We start from the raw sequence: 18,198 nt of genomic DNA, 5'->3' as shown, positions 1-18,198 counted from the left end.
TATCAACTTTTATAACTGCAGGGAACAAACATCTGCTAATGGTTAAATAATCAGTTCATCATCTCATTATTTCAGCTCTAGAATACCGGTTGGTTTGTGACTGAGGGAACTTTATGTGTAGCAGAGGAGGATGTCGGTCCAACAACAGAGTTCTGGTTCCAGCCGTCACCGTGGTGAATCGATTGAACGAACCGTCGTTCAGACTGGAATTTTATTTTGGAAATATGTCCCTCCTTGTGTAACAATTTCTTATTTTCACCAACTGATGAAAGGAAATCTGATTATGAACACATTCCAATAAATTCCTTCTCTCAGAACACGCTGCCAGACTCCCTCTGATCACATTACAATGTTTACCCCCGCCCCTGGCACCTCTTAAGTTTGGGTGTTATTTTCTGTCAACACTGCCACTCGAGTCAATGGCACCAGTTCAGCCCCCCCCCCCCAACCCCACCCCACCACCACCACCACCTCATCCCCCACTACCCCCCTCCCTCCCTCCACCAACCACCACACACCCATGCACATTCACTCCAATCACGGGAGCACCATCCCGTTTAAATTGCATGTTATCAGTAAAGATGAAATATGGTGCAAGGTGTGTGTGTGTGTGTGTGTGTGTGTGTGTGTGTGTGTGTGTGTGTGTGTGTGTGTGTGTGTGTGTGTGTGTGTGTGTGTGTGTCAGAGAATAGTTGAACTGTGGAGAACGCTGCACATATATATATAAATCAGTATTCTCACTCCTGTCCTTCTCCTCTCTTCCAGTGAACGAGTGGTTGCTAAAGTAGCCTCCCTTGGATGAGCGTGGAGACGAGTGTCAGAGATGGAGAGCAGGATGAGGCGACGGGTGGAGGAGGAGGGAAAGATGTGAAAACTGGTCTTAAGGCTGCATCTCATCCAAGATATTTTCATGGCATTGTATAAAGACCAATAACACCAGACATTATTCGAATGAAGGAACTTAGCACTGCAAGCAAAGAGACTCTTCTTTTCATACATTGAGAAACGTCTGAACCCTCGATCTAACACATGCTAACAAGCCCTTCCCCCTACTGTACAACTATATCTGTACGGACATTTTGATACCTATACTTTTTTGGGAGAAAAACAAAAAAAAGACACTTGGAAACGAACTAAAAAAAAACATGTGGAAGCATTTATTTGATAGCCTCGCAGCCGATCGGACAACATCGGGACTTTAAAGCCTTTGTACATAAAATATGTTGCTATCAGTGGGAAAATCCAAGGACTAAGTCACTGCCCCGACCCCGCCGGTCAAGACAAAGCAGTCAGTGAGACTCACATGGACGTTTCATTACAGTCACCAACAGGGCATGCAATCAGCAAAACCAAGAGAGAGGGAACACAGCCTTACCTTGTCATTTTCCAAAACTGAAGTCATGTCACAGGAGACGAGCAAATACTGACGGGCTTTCTCACAGCCTCAGAACAACTTGGCCTCGTTTGTACATATATAATTATCAATACTGCAAAAAAATGAATATGTAAAGAAAAAGTAATGAATTAACATTCAAAAAATATATTAAGAGGATTTTAAAAAAAGACAAAAAGTTAAGAATTTTAAAAAGCTTGGCGCACTTTGAATTCTGGAGCAGTCCTCCGTCTGAGCTGATGCCTTTTTTCTGTTTTATTGTTTACAATGGTCATACACTGTGTTTGAGTAATGTTATCAGCCCAATAAACGTGTCTGGAAAGTTCACTTTGGAAAATGCTTCACTATATGAGGATCTGACTTATTGTACCTGTACCTGTTTTGTACTGTTCCATATTAAATGTGTTGATATGTCAATATTCCTCCTTAGAGGCGTGCTCACTAACACCGGCATCTCAGAGAGAAACCGTCGATCCCAGATCTCGTGGTAGAGCCTCTGAATGATCAGCAGGTGATAAAGGTGCAGCCTGGTATCCTTTCATTGTTTCCATGAAACAGCTGAAGCTACTGAGGTTACTGTGACCTGTCCTGGTGTTTCAGATCACACTGGTAGACATCAGGGGACATGACAGGTGCCTCTACCTGCCTGACCACGTGTCCAGTCCACTGCTGGCTGCCTTACAATGATGCTCTCTCTGCAGCGAGCTGAAGAAAACCTGTATTAGCATCCTATGACAGGTTGAGCAGTTGGTTATCAAAAGTCGCAGCATGAAGAAGACATACTTATGTCACTCACACAAAGCAAGATTGTGTACAAAAATCGTCTTGTACAAACCACTTCCAGGTTAGCAGACAGTTTTGGTTCAGGCAGGGTGCCAAAACTACTGACAGCTGATGTCTGTGATGAAGCCAGCGACTGATTTACTTACTGATGGTCAGCGGTGGAAACTGGAGGCTAGCAGGATCTCTTTGTACAATCAAAACAGTTCAGAGACCGTTTCTGTTGCACGTAAACAATCCGCAGCATCGTTACATGCACGAAGCGAAGGGAAGCTATAGTCTTTTAGTGTAACCTGGACGAACACTGGTCCGTCATGTCGGGTGTCCATCCTCTGCATGGCTTCATCCTCCACTAGCAGCGTTTTATCTGTTTTATCTCACTTCCTGATTTGGTCATATTTCCTTCATTTCGGTGCTTCTGTCGTGGGTAAACGTTGCTCAACGCTTCTTCGTTGTCCGTTTTGTGTTCATTTTTGTTGTTTGCTACTACAGGCAAAGTTAATACAGCCTGCTGAGTTTTAGTCAGTAAAAACATGAATCCTCCAAGTCACTTTGTAAATGTTTCAGATAGAGTCTGTATAGCAGGAAGAAAACACATTTCTTGTCTAAACTGAAAGAGCAGAGGGGTAGACGTGATGTAGTGATGTGTTGTACGATCGGGAGTCTGCACATGGCTGTTTGATTTTTAAAACTGACCGGACTCTCCGTCAAAAATAGCAACTATCTTCAGCACAGAAGAACTACAACCTGCTTCTGAGATGCTGCAGAAAGATCCCACGACCAGTGGGACATGAAGCATTAACGAGAACGAGGGTGATCAGCTGGAAAACTATTAAGAGTTCATAGTCCCGTCTCTTGATCAACATCAGCACCTGAGTTCCACACGTTTGTGGTACCACTGGCACGTGAACATTTATGATTTCACCCGGTTAGAAAAGCCTGTTGCCATGGCGCCACAGTTCAGGTGGTTGACAGTGAATGTTCCCCTCAGAAGGTCCCGGTGGAACTCTGTGTTCACAGTCTGACTCTGGAGGACGAATTCACGGTGACACAAAGGAAACCCAGTTGGTGTCTCCTGACCTGACGCACCTTCTTCGGTTTGGGACAGTGAAGCTCCGCCCCTCTTGAAACGTGAACGTCACTCAGAACACCTCGCCCGGCTCGTCGCTTCGTTGCTGTAAACTTTGCTTTGGGCTGCAGTCGAGGGATCTGATGATTCTCCCCAGAAGAGCTGCAGCCAGGCTGGCCAACGTTAGCCTTTGAGTGTGTGAGAATAGGTTAGGTTAGGTTAGGTTAGGTTAGGTTAGGTTAGGTTAGGTTAGGTTAGGTTAGGTTAGGTTAGGTATTTACTTTATTAATCCCCGAGGGGAATTTTTTTTCGCTACAGCAGCATACAGAAGCAATAAGATAATAATAGAACAATAGAAAAGCAATAAAATAGCAGTAAAATAGCAGTAAAAAATATTAAATATAAAATATAAGATGCACAGTATATACAGTACAGTATATATATATATATATATATATATATATATACAAACAACCAAGAAACACAGTCAACTGTGTTATTGTTATGTGATGGATTTTGCCAGGGGTGAGTTATTGTAGTCTTATTGCAGTGGGCAGGAATGATCTCCTGTATTTGGAATGATCTCCTGTATCAGGAATGATCTGCTGTATCAGGAATGATCTGCTGTATCTGGAATGATCTCCTGTATCAGTAATGATCTCCTGTATCTGGAATGATCTCCTGTATCAGGAATGATCTCCTGTATCAGTAATGATCTCTTGTATCAGGAATGATCTCCTGTATCTGGAATGATCTCCTGTATCAGGAATGATCTCCTGTATCTGGAATGATCTCCTGTATCAGGAATGATCTGCTGTATCAGTAATGATCTGCTGTATCAGGAATGATCTCCTGTATCAGGAATGATCTCCTGTATCTGTCCTTGTGACAGCAGAGCTGGAGGAATCTTTAGGAGAACGTCCTCCTCTGTCCCTGCAGCAGGTGGTGGAGAGGGTGGACAGGATTATTCAATATGGACAATAGTTTGTTCAGTGTCCTCCTCTCCACCACCTTTTCCAGGCTGTCCAGTTTGTAGCCGATGATGGAGCCGATCTTCTTAACCAGTTTGTTAAGTCTGTTGGTGTCACCGGCTCCAATGCTGCTCCCCCAGCAGACCACAGAGAAGTACAAAGCACTGGCCACAACAGATGGTAGAACATCTCCAACATCTCGCTGCACACATTGAAGGATCGAAGTTTCCTCAAGAAAAAGAGTCGACTCATCCCCTTCTTGTAGACAGCGTTGATGTTGGTCTTCCAGTTCAGTCTGTTGTCATGGAGACACCAGGTACTTGTACTCCTCCACCATGTCCACCTCCTCTCCCAGAACTCTCAGCGGTTGTGGAGCCGTCGTCTTCCTCCTGAAGTCGACCACCATCTCTCTGGTCTTGGCCACGTTCAGGAGGAGGTGATTTCTACCAGCCCACTCCACAAAGTCCTCCACTACTGCCCTGTACTCCTCCTCCCGTCCATCCCGTATACATCCTACCACTGCAGAGTCATCAGAGAACTTCTGCAGATGTCTTGACTCTGAGTTGTACTGGAAGTCAGTTGTGTATAAGGTGAACAGAAAGGGAGACAGAACAGTTCCCTGAGGAGCTCCAGTACCACTGACCACCATATCAGACAGCACACTGCCCAGACGGACAAACTGTGGTCTGCCTGTCAGGTAGTCATTGATCCAGGAGACGGTGGACGCGTCCACCCCCACCACTCGCAGCTTCTCACTCAGCAGCAGTGGTTGGATGGTGTTGGATGCACTGGAGAAATCAAAGAAAGTGATTCTCACAGAGTCACCGGTTCCATCCAGGTGAGACTGAGCTCGTTGCAGCAGGTAGATGATGGCGTCGTCCACTCCCACATGAGGCTGGTACGCAAATTGCAGAGGGTCCAGTGAAGATTTCACCAGCGGTCTGAGGTGGGCCAAGACCAGCCACTCCAGCACCTTCATCACATGAGATGTGAGGGCAACCGGTCGGTAGTCGTTGAGGCCAGATGGAGTCGTCTTCTTAGAGACTGGAACCAGGCAGGACGTCTTCAACACATAACGTTATCAACACAGAAAAGCATCACGTGGATGTAATGTTTGGGTGTCCTGGTACTCCACATACAAATATTCACATACTTTAATGTATACAGGTACAAATAAAATCTTCTTTTCACCACTAACAGGATCCCAAAATGATGTATCATTTGTTGTTGCACAGCTAAACACCAAAACTGTTGCTTGCTACAAAAATGTAATAGAGCAGCTTGGGAGAGGCGCTGGCCCAGTGCTGTCTTTTCAGAAAATCTTTTGCATGCAAAGTTCTCCGTTGTTGTTTTTTTTTGAGGCGACTAAATCTCCTTAAAAAGCCTCATTAGTTTGTCTTTCTTCAGAGAAGTGTGTGATCCAGAGCGATGCAGTGAATACCTGGACAGAGACGCTGAGGAAAAACTCCCGGGGTGGTGTATTGGATTCTTGAGGTTTTTGAGCTGGAATTTAGGTATTAAAATGCTCAGTTTGAGAGATATAAATGACATTCTGAACTTAAAAACCGCTGGGGATCCTGATAGCTTTTGCAGGCAGCCTGGCCTTCTGTTTAAGTGTCTGTTTCCATCAACAGGGTCCCGCTGTATTGATCCCTCTCTCTTAGCCCTCCCTCATTATCTCCCAATCAATTGAGGATGCCTCTTCTTGTAGGCCTGATGTGGAGAGAAATACTGCCTCAAATCATGTGTGTGTGCATGGGTGCACTCACACATGCGTTTTCTGTTTCCTATCTACTGTGTGGCCTTTTTATTTCACAGATCTGTAATGAAAAGATAGCAGCGGGGGGGATGTGGAGGAGAGAGTTCTCAGAGGCCACAAATGCCCAAGGTTATGGAGGCCATTATTCTACCTGATCTAGGAGATGCAGGATTGGGCCAGAGCTGGAGGACGGATAATAAATACACCAAATGATTCAATGCCCCACTGCCTACTCTAACCCAGCCTCACTCCACCACATCCCAACAAATAATCAGCTCTACCCTCGTGACTCTGCAGTAGATCTCAGCGGACTCGGCCGCTATCTGGCCCTGCCAAAAGGAATGGATGTTACGAGGTGAGTATAAATTGCTGCACTCAGATGTTCAGGGGGACATTTAATGATACTACATTAATAAGAGCGTAATAAGGCGACGGCACGCAGGGAGTTGGAGTGGAGTGGAACAGCTGCTGAGCCAAATTGAAAACGTGCACATCTCCAAATGTGTGTTGACTCATGAGACACACCTGTCCAGATGTGTTTGTGGCGCTGCCATGGAGTCAAACTTTTCTCCTTGACTCAATTAGGGGAATCCTTGAGTCAGAGCCTCTGTAGGTCAGTTGGTTTGATATCAATTACACAAAGATATTTTTAAACCCTCATCTATCTAGCAGGAGTGACTGAACATCTGTCTCTCTCCCAGTTAAACACATTTATATCTGAGAGCTGCCCAGTCAAACCACACAGGGCAGCTGATGCTTTAACCAAAGGCAGCTTGATTGTGGTGGCAGATTGTGGTGGTCCCCACTACTCAGGTCAGACCTCAAGGACCTTTAATGAATGACCAGAAATGCATTTTTAGAAAGCAGAAAACACTCAGTACTTATACGTTTAAGTTTGAACTTTAAAAGGTCTGTTATACTTCCTTTTTTTTTTTTTAAACATTGCTTTACATCTTTGGTGAGTTGGGAGGAGCTTCGACACAGAAAACAACCCTAAACAAATAACCCTGACGATGCGATCTGAGGCGCGTTTATGAGAGGCAAACCAGGCAAAGTCGTGATGGGCTTCTTTGGGACCAGGGAGTCTAAAAACGGCACCTAATGTCATCTAAATGCTTTTGCATTTTAAAATCCACCTAGTACCACGGCAAAGCGTGAAATAGACATGCCCGACCAAGACAGCAAAATGTGAGATAGCCACGCTTTTGCCTCTCTAGGTGTGACAGTTTCACGCTTTGTCAGCGTGAAAATTACAAGCATAAAAGTATCGTAATGAAGGATCATGTGACCAAGTGCAAAGGACATTTTTCAGCATGAATTAGAGACTGCCACATGGGAGGCAGAGGTTCCAATCTACGAGATGACAACGTTGTTCTTGAGTTGTTTTTTTGTTTCCTAAACCCAAATGTGTTTGTTTTTTTGACAACATACTATAGTACACACACATCCCTGGACTCAGCCACTTTGCACACCTCATTCACACATACAGTGCATCCGGAAAGTATTCACAGCGCTTCACTTTTTCCACATTTTGTTATGTTACAGCCTTATTCCAAAATGGATCAAATTCATTTTTTTCCTCAAAATTCTACACGCAATATCCCATAATGACAAAGTGAAAATAGTTTGTTTAAAATGTTTGCAAATCTATTAAAAATAAGGAACGAAAATATAACACGTACATAAGTAGTCACAGCCTTTGCTCAATACTTTGTTGAAGCACGTTTGGCAGAAATTACAGCCTCAAGTCTTTTTGAGTATGATGCTACAAGCTTGTCTCCTATTCTTGGGCAGTTTCTCCCATTCTTCTTTGCAGGACCTCTGAAGCTCCATCAGGTTGGATGGGGAGCGTCGGTGCTCAGACATCTTCAGATCTCTCCAGAGATGTTCAATCAGGTTCAAGTCTGGGCTCTGGCTGGGCCTCTCAAAGACATTCACAGAGTTGTCCTGAAGACACTCCTTTGTTATCTTGGCTGTGTGCTTCGGGTCGTTGTCCTGTTGGAAGATGAACCTTCGACCCAGTCTGAGGTCCAGAGCGCTCTGGAGAAGGTTTTCATCAAGGATGTCTCTGTACATCGCTGCATTCATCTTTCCCTCCATCCTGACTAGTCTCCCAGTTCCTGCCGCTGAAAAACATCCCCACAGCATGATGCTGCCACCACCATGCTTCACCGTAGAGATGGTATTGGCCAGGTGATGAGCGGTGCCTGGTTTCCTCCAGACATGACGCTTGGCATTCAGGCCAAAGAGTTCAATCTTTGTTTCATCAGACCAGAGGATTTAGTTTCTTATGGTCTGACAGTCCTTCAGGTGCCTTTTGGTAAACTCCAGGTGGGCTGTCATGAGCCTTTTACTGAGGAGTGGCTTCTGTCTGGCCACTCTACCATACAGACCTGCTTGGTGGAGTGCTGCAGAGATGGTTGTCCTTCTGGAAGGTTCTCCTCGCTTCACAGAGCAACGTTGGAGCTCTGTCAGAGTGACCATCGGGTTCTTGGTCACCTCCCTGACTAAGGCCCTTCTCCCCCGATCGCTCAGTTTGGCCGGGCGGCCGACTCTAGGAAGAGTCCTGGTGGTTCAAACTTCTTCCATTTACGGATGATGGAGGTCATTGTGCTCATTGGGACCTTCAATGCTGCAGAAATGTTTCTGTGCCCTTCCCCAGATCTGAGCCTCCATACAATCCTGTCTCAGAGGTCTACAGACAATTCTTTGGACTTCATGGCTTGGTTTGTGCTCTGACATGCACTGTCAACTGTGGGACCTTATATAGACGGTGTGTGTCTTTCCAAATCATGCCCAATCAACTGAATTTACCAGGTGGACTCCAATCAAGTTGTAGAAACATCTCAAGGATGATCAGTGGAAACAGGAAGCACCTGAGCTCAATTTTGAGTGCCATGGCAAAGACTGTGAATACTGATGTACATGTGATTTTTTTTTTTTCCGTCTTTTATTTTTAATAGATTTGCAAAAATTTCAAAAAATATTATTTCACATTGTCATTATGGGGTATTGTGTGTAGAATTTTTAGGAAAAAAATGAATTTGATCCATTTTGGAATAAGGCTGTAATATAACAAAATGTGGAAAAAGTGAAGCGCTGTGAAAACTTTCCGGGTGCACTGTACACTCAAGCCTGGACTCCCTCACTGACTACACAACCTGGACTCTGTCTGGCTGCACACATACAACTCATTCTCCCCAGTGGCCAACAACCCCACGACTCCATTATATTCAATAAAACAGTTTTTTGTTCATTATTGCTGCTTCCGTGTCTGTTCTGTTCACACATAACGCAACATGTTATATTATGATATTATATTATGACTTTTTTTCAAATTTTGAACAACATGGTCTCATGATTTATTATAACTTGCCAGACCAAACTCCTGGTGGTTTCGACCAATAAAGAATATGGATGGATTAATTGAAAGTGGATATTTAGTGTTAATCAAATTCAGGAGTGAATGTTTGAGATCCAGTTAATAATGTGTAACTGAAAAAACAACACTAAACAAGATAAATATTGTATGTGTAGATGTTTTCCTAACAGTACACTTACTTGTGTAATTACATATTCATCAGGCTTGGTGAGATGACTTACGAGCGAACCTGCTGTTGGAAACAATTAACATGAAGACGAGATTTCAGTCCTGATTATCAGACCTTTCACAGTGAAAAACTCAACACTGATGAGTGAGGATGAGCTGTACGTTCTACTTTATAATCACCGGCGTCTTCTGAGGCCTTCGAACCTTAGAGAGCCGTATAACCCTCCCTGGATCAACATCGCAGGGTCTCTAAGGATGCTAATTAATTTTACCATTCATGTTTTCTCACTCCCTTTGCAGCTGGCTGCTCTTCAACTTCTCTTTATACTCCATGATGACATTATTACATAAGTAAATGGTTTGCTTAATTTGTGTAGTGAGTTGTGTTCACGTTGTGCAGTTTGCCTGTTGGTGATATCACACATGCAATCAGCTAAAACCACGAAAGTAGAGGAATTTCTATCTTCACTGTGGTAAATGAGTTTTTGCTGCATAAAATATTTTAAGAATAACGTTCAAATAGAGATTCAGCAGATATACATCAGTCCACTGACTAATTTCCAAAGCCCACCTTTTTCTATGACTAGCATTAAGCTGCAGAAATAGCAGAGACACTATGTCATTAAAACATAACCAGAAATACATATCCATACTTCCTCCGTGTGGCAGCTGAATAATCCACAGATGTGGGCCCTTTCCCATCGATCCAGTTGAGAGCACACAGCCAAAACTCCTGCTGGTCAAACTCCTTGACTTCCTGTTGGCTCCCTGCACACATAAACTGGACAAAATGAATAATTCTTTTGGACTAAATAGATCAAATTCAGTTTAATTTCGGCCCTCCTTTCCAGGGATGGTGGGTGGCTAAAGTTCACAGTGCAGCCCGAGAATGTTCCCGAAGCCTCAGTGCTTCTACATCGTGTTGGTCAGGGGACCTTTGTTATCAGGTGGGAACTCAAAATGTTCACACAACCCAAAACATCTGGAGTCATGTTTGTGGCCATCGAGCTAAAGGAAGACCAGTCGTCCGCTCTTTAGCTCAGAAACATCTGGCTCTTTAGCTGCTCATGTTAAACAGCAGCTAGTCGGTAACTGTGTGTCTGTTGCTTTGAAGCTGGGTTGATGTTTCTCAGCTGATTTATTAAACCTGTTACACAGTAAAACAGAAACAGACGACAGAAGAGATCTGCAGGGCTGAGGGGAACGTCAGTGACGATTCTTTGAGGGTTTCTCATCACGAGCAACATATTTCTTTTATCACATTATCATTTGACTCATTGTTAAAATGAAAATAGTGATTGAATGAGATTTAAAATGAAATGGAACACACCACCATGATGCTCTTTCACCTCATGAACTTCATCTATCTGATAGAAAAGCCAATGCACTTATTGTAAGTCGCTTTGGATAAAAGCGTCAGCTAAATGAAATGTAATGTAATGTAATGTAAAAAGCCAGTAAATCCACATAATGATTTAAGTGCATCTTATTACAACACTTGCTAACAGCCGCTCTCATATAACATTATACATTACATGATCATTCAGGTGTCGATCCTCACTTATACTTCTGGATATTTTCAGTGTCACAGTATTACGTCGGCGGTGAGCTGGACACACACACACACACACACACACACACACACACACACACACACACACACACACACACACACACACACACACACACACACACACACACACACACACCAACAAGCATCAGTCTGTAATGAAGGAACTGAATCATGTCGTTGGACTGGTAGTAAATACAGACACATCTGAGCTTCATCCTCCAAGAGCTTCTGTAAAACACATGTAATGGGTTATTTAACTGTAGTGCCACTGAGAACGCACTGATAACCTACACAGATCCTCTCACACACACACACACACACACACACACACACACACACACACACACACACACACACACACACACACACACACACACACACACACACACACACACACACACACACAAACCAGCCTCTACGGTTGCTGCTTGCCATAAATTGCCTCCAATGTGTGGAGGTGTTTACCAGGTCAGTGAGCGTCGCTGGCTGCTGGTGACCAGCGGTATGAAGTGAAGGCAGCAGTGAGACATGAAGGACTCCTCCCTGTATTCTGGCCTTTCTCCCCCGCTCTGCCTCGGCTGCTTGCTTTAACCGGGTTTTATTAGCCGACAGATGGGCAGGCCTCTCTGTGCTGTTTAAATGGATGTGGCCTGCAGCTACGCAGAAAATGTCCATCTCCTGTGTGCCGTTTGGCTTTAACACCTCTGCTGAGAGCAGACGAGTTGACGGAGCCGGCAGGTGTCGGTCGAGCTCGGGGTCATTACAGACCTGAAGGTGTTTTGTGCTTTATACTAACATTTCTTAGAAATTGGCAGATCTGAAATAATCCGGTTGTTCTTTTAGAGCGAGGACGTGTGTGGTGAACCTGAGCTGCATCACGGCTGTCAGTACATTTTTATGTCCCAGTGAGTAAATGTCGATGTGTTTACTCTGGATTCTCACCATAGGCTGTTTCCAGAAGGGACTTAAGTATAAATACAACTCAGTGTTTCCCCTCAGCTCGCTAACATTAGCATCATTACGACGTTCAGTAGATACAGAAAGGCTTTATTTAAGAAATGCAGATATTCTGAGGTTGAGGTTTGTTTATTGAAAGCGTAACTTTAGACTTTTATTGCGCTTTTTTTTAAAGTCATGTATCGAATGTAGTTGTCATCAGATTAGCACGAATTTCAGCGACAGAAAAATGGATTATTGACTGAAACGGGTGCACGGGAACTAAGTAAATGAATTGTAGTTATTGGACATAACTTCAGTTCTAGGAGTATGTTTGTATTTTATTTCTTTGAAGGTACAGTGAAGTAAAAACCAGACATGCGGTGATGCTGTGTAATCGGGTCAGTTTGCTGCTCAGCATCATTTAGAGCTAATTTACACATTTTACTGAAACCTGATGACTCAGCTGTGATGCTCCAACATTTAGAAAATGTAATTTGGTGCCATCACATGAATTAAAGACAAAAAAAAATAATGATCACAGTGAAGAAAAAAGTAGCTAACACCTCGATAAAGTAGTCTGGCAGTAAAACCTAACTAGCATAGCTTTACATAAATAATCATTTACATAATTTCGCTTGTGTGTGTGTGTGTGTGTGTGTGTGTGTGTGTGTGTGTGTGTGTGTGTGTGTGTGTGTGTGTGTGTGTGTGTGTGTGTGTGTGTGTGCACGTGTTTGTGTGTGTCCTTAATTTCCCCAGGAAACATTAAATTGTCCAAATACAGACTATCAAAAAAAATGTAAGGGTTAAAATTATAAACAATCTAAAAGGACCAAAAAAATTGCATTTTACAGTTTTTGTTAAATAACTACAGTTGGCCGGTGCAAAGAAATGCAAAAGACTATAATTCAAACTGTGAAGCAACAAATGAGTTTATAACCAAAACGATTCTCCTTCAAATGCATGCTGTTACTCTCAATACATCCAGGACCAGAATCAGAATGAGGAACTACAGAAGCAGTGAACCCAGAAATAAAAGGGTTTCAAATTTTCCGGCTGGACATCAAACAGTAAAACAGGTAGAAGGGTTTAATGCTTTCATCTCTAATTTTGAACTTTATTTCCATCTCATGAAAGAGGCCCGGGAACGCGACACACTTGAACCGGTGAAGTCAGGTTCACTGAGGAGTCCCGTCCCCCCCGGCCCGAGGTCAGCCGGTGGACAGCTTGTCTTTAATGGAAGGAGTAATTAAAGCCACGCTGGCCGTACTGTAACAGCACCGCCAGCAGCAGGATCGTCCTCTCTTCTTTTTATTACCTGTTTCTGTGTTCTTTTTTTTTTTCCTGAAATCCAATTAGTAGAAGGAAGGAGCTGTGTGGCACCACACCCCATCAATTATTCATTGTGGGTTTTTTACAGCGGATTCCTGGGAGTTCCTGTGAATATTAAAGACCTGCGAGCAGCCAACAGACCAGATGTGTTACATTGCTCTCATCTGACAGATCTCTCCGGGACTCAACCGATTCCTCTCCTCCTTCACTTTCACTCTGACTCACCACCTCTGCCAGGCAGCTGCACTTCCAGACGCTTCGGCTCTGTGATAGCAGTGATGTAAACTATGATAGAAATTACCGCTGCAGAAGAGTAACACCCATATACTCAATGCTTTTTATGTTACTCGCCACAAAGAAAAAGTCCTCCTGGTTTCAATTGTCCTCTCGGCTCTTGTTTTACAAATCGGTCTCAATTCTAAAGTTAAAGTAACTGCCGACTGTGTCGCACACACAAGTAGCATCTTAAAGGTCTGCAGTGACTTCCAGATGGTGTGTTTGTTATTGGGTTATTATTTAAAGTGACAGTGAAGATCAGTAGAGTAGTTGTGCATCTGCTCCATGCCGGCTCGACGCATGTCTTCCTCGTCCTGACCAGGACACTCTGCATACAGCGATCAATTATGTAGCAGCACATCCTGCATGTGAGTCAGGGGTTTCAGGGTTTACAGCTGTGGCTGCATCACAACTTCACCAGTCAGCAGTGGCCCAAACATGACAAGCATTTTGGTTTGGTATCCCAGCATGCAGTCCTTCATTTTAACACAACGCTTTACAGCACAGCTAGCTGCTGCTGAGGTTGGCGTCTAAAGGTAAAGATTTCAGATCAAATATAGTTGTAGGGGTCGTCTACTGTTATACAACAGAATATTTATGAAGTCTTACTTCCCTACATGTCGCCTGTACTGAGGCCAAATCAGGCCAAAGACGTATTTATCCATCTTTTTTCAAATTAAAAGGGCACTCTGGTAGTTCATGGCTGAAGAGCAGTTTGACTCCTCGCAGCCTGTTTCAGGTCCTTCCACATCGCCACTTCACAGAAAGGATAAATAACTGCAACCGTCTCAAATATTAGTTATATACTGTTCTCTCTATGTGTTTTACTTCCAAAGTGTTGACATAGATAAACAGCCAGCCAAACTCCTTTTCAAGAGCCAGGAATGCGAGCGTGCTTGCTCCTTTAATGACTTCATACAAATTAAGTCAGCTTGACAACACTGAATCAGAGTGAAACTAGAAAAGAAAATACAAAACATCTTAATTAACTTCGATATGAATAACGGATAAATATAAACAGGCTTATGTTCACATTTACCTCGAAATCCTAACAAAAGTCACCATTCCTAATCATTCAACACCTGAAGAACATAAAACACTTCCAGCCATTGCTTTCTGAGGAATACACACGGATTACTGTGTATTAAATATGGGATGCCACACAGCTGCGACCGTGCTCCCTGCAGTTTACAGCTCTCAACTTCCTACTTCCTGTTTCTCATTTCCTGCTTCTATTAAGGTGTCAAAATAAAAGCACCACACCCATTTAAGCATGAAACAATGAAAACACATCTCAAAAGTTAACTTAAACATTTCTTCAACATATAAACATATTCAGGGCAGAACAAGTTACAAAATGTGGGGGACTATTTTATAAAAGTAAATTCCATTCATAAAAAAAAAAGTAGATAATACCTTGTAAAGATGACTTAATATGTCCCATGAGAGGTCTTTTTCACTCCTCATACATGTATATGTCATTACTCAAGTCATTAACTTTGTGTCCTCTCTCACTGTCGCTGTTTCTTATATGAAAGTTTACATGTGTGAAGTCCCAATATTTAAGTCTTTATGTTAAAACAGCTTGTGAGCTTCTGCTGGTTCGGTCAATAATAGTGCAAGAACAGATCGAGACACTGAGTCCGGGTCGTTTCCAGCCAGCTGCAGGATGTCAGCAGTCGAATTCACTGGCGCTCCGGGACGGAGAACAGAAGCCTGGCTTTGGAGGAGCAGGTCCTGCCCTTTGCTCGGGGTTTTCCCACATCCAGACATTTCCCAGTGTCTCATTTCTTTTGAACTAGAAGTAGAGGAGGACGTTGGTCAAATGTTTTGAGTATTGATCTCCAGTCTCTCATGCATGAACACATTTTTGACCTGTGGACAGTAACATGTACTCACACCACAGGAAGTTATTTCTGCAGACTCCCACTCAAAACCAGCGTTTTGTTCCTTTCCATGGTTCTGTGTTGGTGAGTCACTGGTGCACAGCACTGAATCCAGTCACAGCAGGGGCTCGGAGCATGTAGGACATGCAGACTGATATTTGGTGCACAGCTGCTGCACAGCTGGAAATGAGGTGGATTCTGTAGCAGAATCAGTCACGGCAAATCAGCGTCACCTACTTTCCTCTGCTCTCACACAGCGCTCGCCGTGTGACTTGGGCTATTTTGTGATGGACGGAGCAACAGGGAGTCGACCCACCGCGGCAACTTGACCCAGCAGTCATGTCCTCGATGCAGGTGCATAATCACAGGATTTTAGGACAACTTAATTAAATGACGTGTGGGAGTGATGGTTTGCTTGGTTAACATGCTGCTTGGGTTGGAGAGAACTCGTCTGCCTCCTGCAGACAGTCACTGACTGAAGATCAGCTGAGTATCAGACTGACGGGTTCCCTTTGGAACATATGGAGGTTGTTGTAATCGATTTTTATAGTTACTTCACCGTACTTCATCCACAAACACACGTACAGTATACATATATACGTATATATATGTATAGTGTTGCGTAAAGTCCAGAAAACTACATGGAGACAATTGCGTAATTTTGTTCGATTCGTACTGCAGCTGATCTGTAGAAAATGACTAACTAATGTTTCCACACATACCCGACTGTCCACTCTTCATCCGACTCTATCATTTGTAATGTGTTAAATCAAATCCACAAAAGCACAGAATGATTCGTAAATAACTTAATATTTTTACATTACAATGTTACAATTGAATGAGATGTTGGCACATCCACTGTTGGTGCAACCAATGTTATTGTAACTGCATTTGAGCAATAAAATAGGTACAATCATCATCATCATCATCATCATCGTGAAGAAATGGATTTATTTTTCTTCTTTAACAGAGTCACAGACTCTCAGACCAGCAATGCTTTTCTTTAGGTTGTAATGTTACGACTACACTCAGATCCACTCTCGCATTGCACTGGTTGAAAAGCAGGTTAAAACCAGGTTTAAAAAGAAACACTAAAAATCGTAGTTTGGGGGGGCTACAGCTTTATCATGACAGACATTTGGACTTGTTACAGTCGGTAATGCACAGGTGTATTTGTAACAATTCATCCTAACTAATTGTAAGGAAAAATGCTACACGCTATTTAAGGGAACGGGCGGACCTGATTTTGCCGTATGGTTCCAGCCTGCTGAACTCCTAATCAACTAAAAACTCAAGACCTAAACATAACATCCTCACCTTTACCTGCCTATAATGTGAAACAAAAATATAATTTAACGAAAATGACACAAGTTGGTTGAGAGGTGCAATATGTTAAAGGGAAAAAATACAAATTAGGATGCGTCCCACCTGGACAGTAATCATCAAATGAAGAGGGGGTGCTGTAACAAACGAAGGTCACCCCCCCAACACACAAACAATACTCGCCGAATATCCCAAACTACCCAAATACCTCCTGACCCCCAGTGCACAAACATAAATAGTCTTTGTTGACTTAAAAAATAGTCTCTAAACAAAAAAAGGTGCGATACCTGGTGAAACGTGGTGAGCCGCCACGGCTTAATGTCTCCAAAGAAAGCCAGCGCAGATCTCCCCACCGCTGTTCGTCCAGAAGGGAAAACTCTTCCTCTAGCAGAAAAAGTCCATATCTCAGGTAATCCAAAGGAAGATACTCCATGACGTGGTTCCCTTCTCCAAGATCCCCTGGACTTGCCGCCAGGTATACATGTAGTTCTCCAGACGCCGCCTCCACCATCCACCTGGGCGCTCTCCCAGTGACGTCACTTCCCTTCTTTATGTAGTCCAGTTATTTAGGAAAACAATCTTAAAAACAAATGTCCATTTGCTGTGCAGATGCCACCGACCACTGACAATAAATGATGTACAATCTGCAGTGATAGCAACCAAATGAACAATTACATGTCCCCCCCATCACAGTGACTGTACAAATGGTGAACTTAGGTGACCATTACACGCCCCCTCCCCTACCCCCCAGCCAGCGGCTTGTCGGGACCATAGTAGGGTTTCAGGTCAACCACATTCACATTGTCCACCTTGTTCTTGTCAGTAAACCAACGAACACGGTAGTTCAAAGGACCTAACTTTTCTCTACCCTGACAGGCCCTAACCATCTGGGTGCAAACTTGGCAGAGAATTTGGCTGAGGCTTTGGACAGTGGGTGTGACCTAACCCAGACCAGATCCCCAACTGCAAAGTGTACATCTTTGCATCGTGCATTATAGTACCTGGCATGTCTGGCTTTAGCTACACCAACATGTCTCTCAACCTCCTTCAGTAGTTGTGTGTGCGAGTGTAGTGTGTGGTATGCAGATGTGCTGGGTGCAGGAGACTTGTGTATGAGACCCTCTAGAGGGCTTTTGAGGTTGCGACCTAGTGCTAGGACAGCAAGGGTCACCCCCGTGGTCTCATGTACTGCTGTGTTGATAGCCATCCGAAATTCAGGCAGCCACCGGTCCCAGTCCTGATGGTGGTCCCCTACAAAGGAGCCAATCATAGTCTTCAGCGTCATATTAACCCTCTCTGTCAGATTGGTCTGGGGATGGTAAACTGTCATGAGCTTCTGGGCCACGCCCC

The 18,198-nt window shown here is 43.6% G+C and overlaps 1 protein-coding gene across 1 annotated transcript in view; it reads left to right on the top strand.

The window, feature by feature from the left end:
- The window catches only part of ca10a (carbonic anhydrase Xa), a 240,203-nt gene extending 238,482 nt beyond the window's left edge, over positions 1-1,721 (top strand). Inside the window, exon 9 of the mRNA XM_069721457.1 lies at positions 766-1,721. Coding sequence (XP_069577558.1) covers positions 766-788 — 23 coding nt within the window. The 3' untranslated portion in view covers positions 789-1,721. The remainder of the gene's footprint in view (positions 1-765) is intronic.
- The last annotated feature ends 16,477 nt before the right edge of the window (positions 1,722-18,198 follow it).

This window comes from Brachyistius frenatus, unplaced genomic scaffold, assembly GCF_029030835.1.
Source record: "Brachyistius frenatus isolate BFR_SWC_R1_liver_20210118 unplaced genomic scaffold, ASM2903083v1 Contig_264, whole genome shotgun sequence".
NCBI classification, from domain to species: domain Eukaryota; kingdom Metazoa; phylum Chordata; class Actinopteri; family Embiotocidae; genus Brachyistius; species Brachyistius frenatus.
The sequence above is the reverse complement of the archived record's forward strand: the minus strand, read 5'-3'. Positions and strand labels throughout refer to the sequence as shown.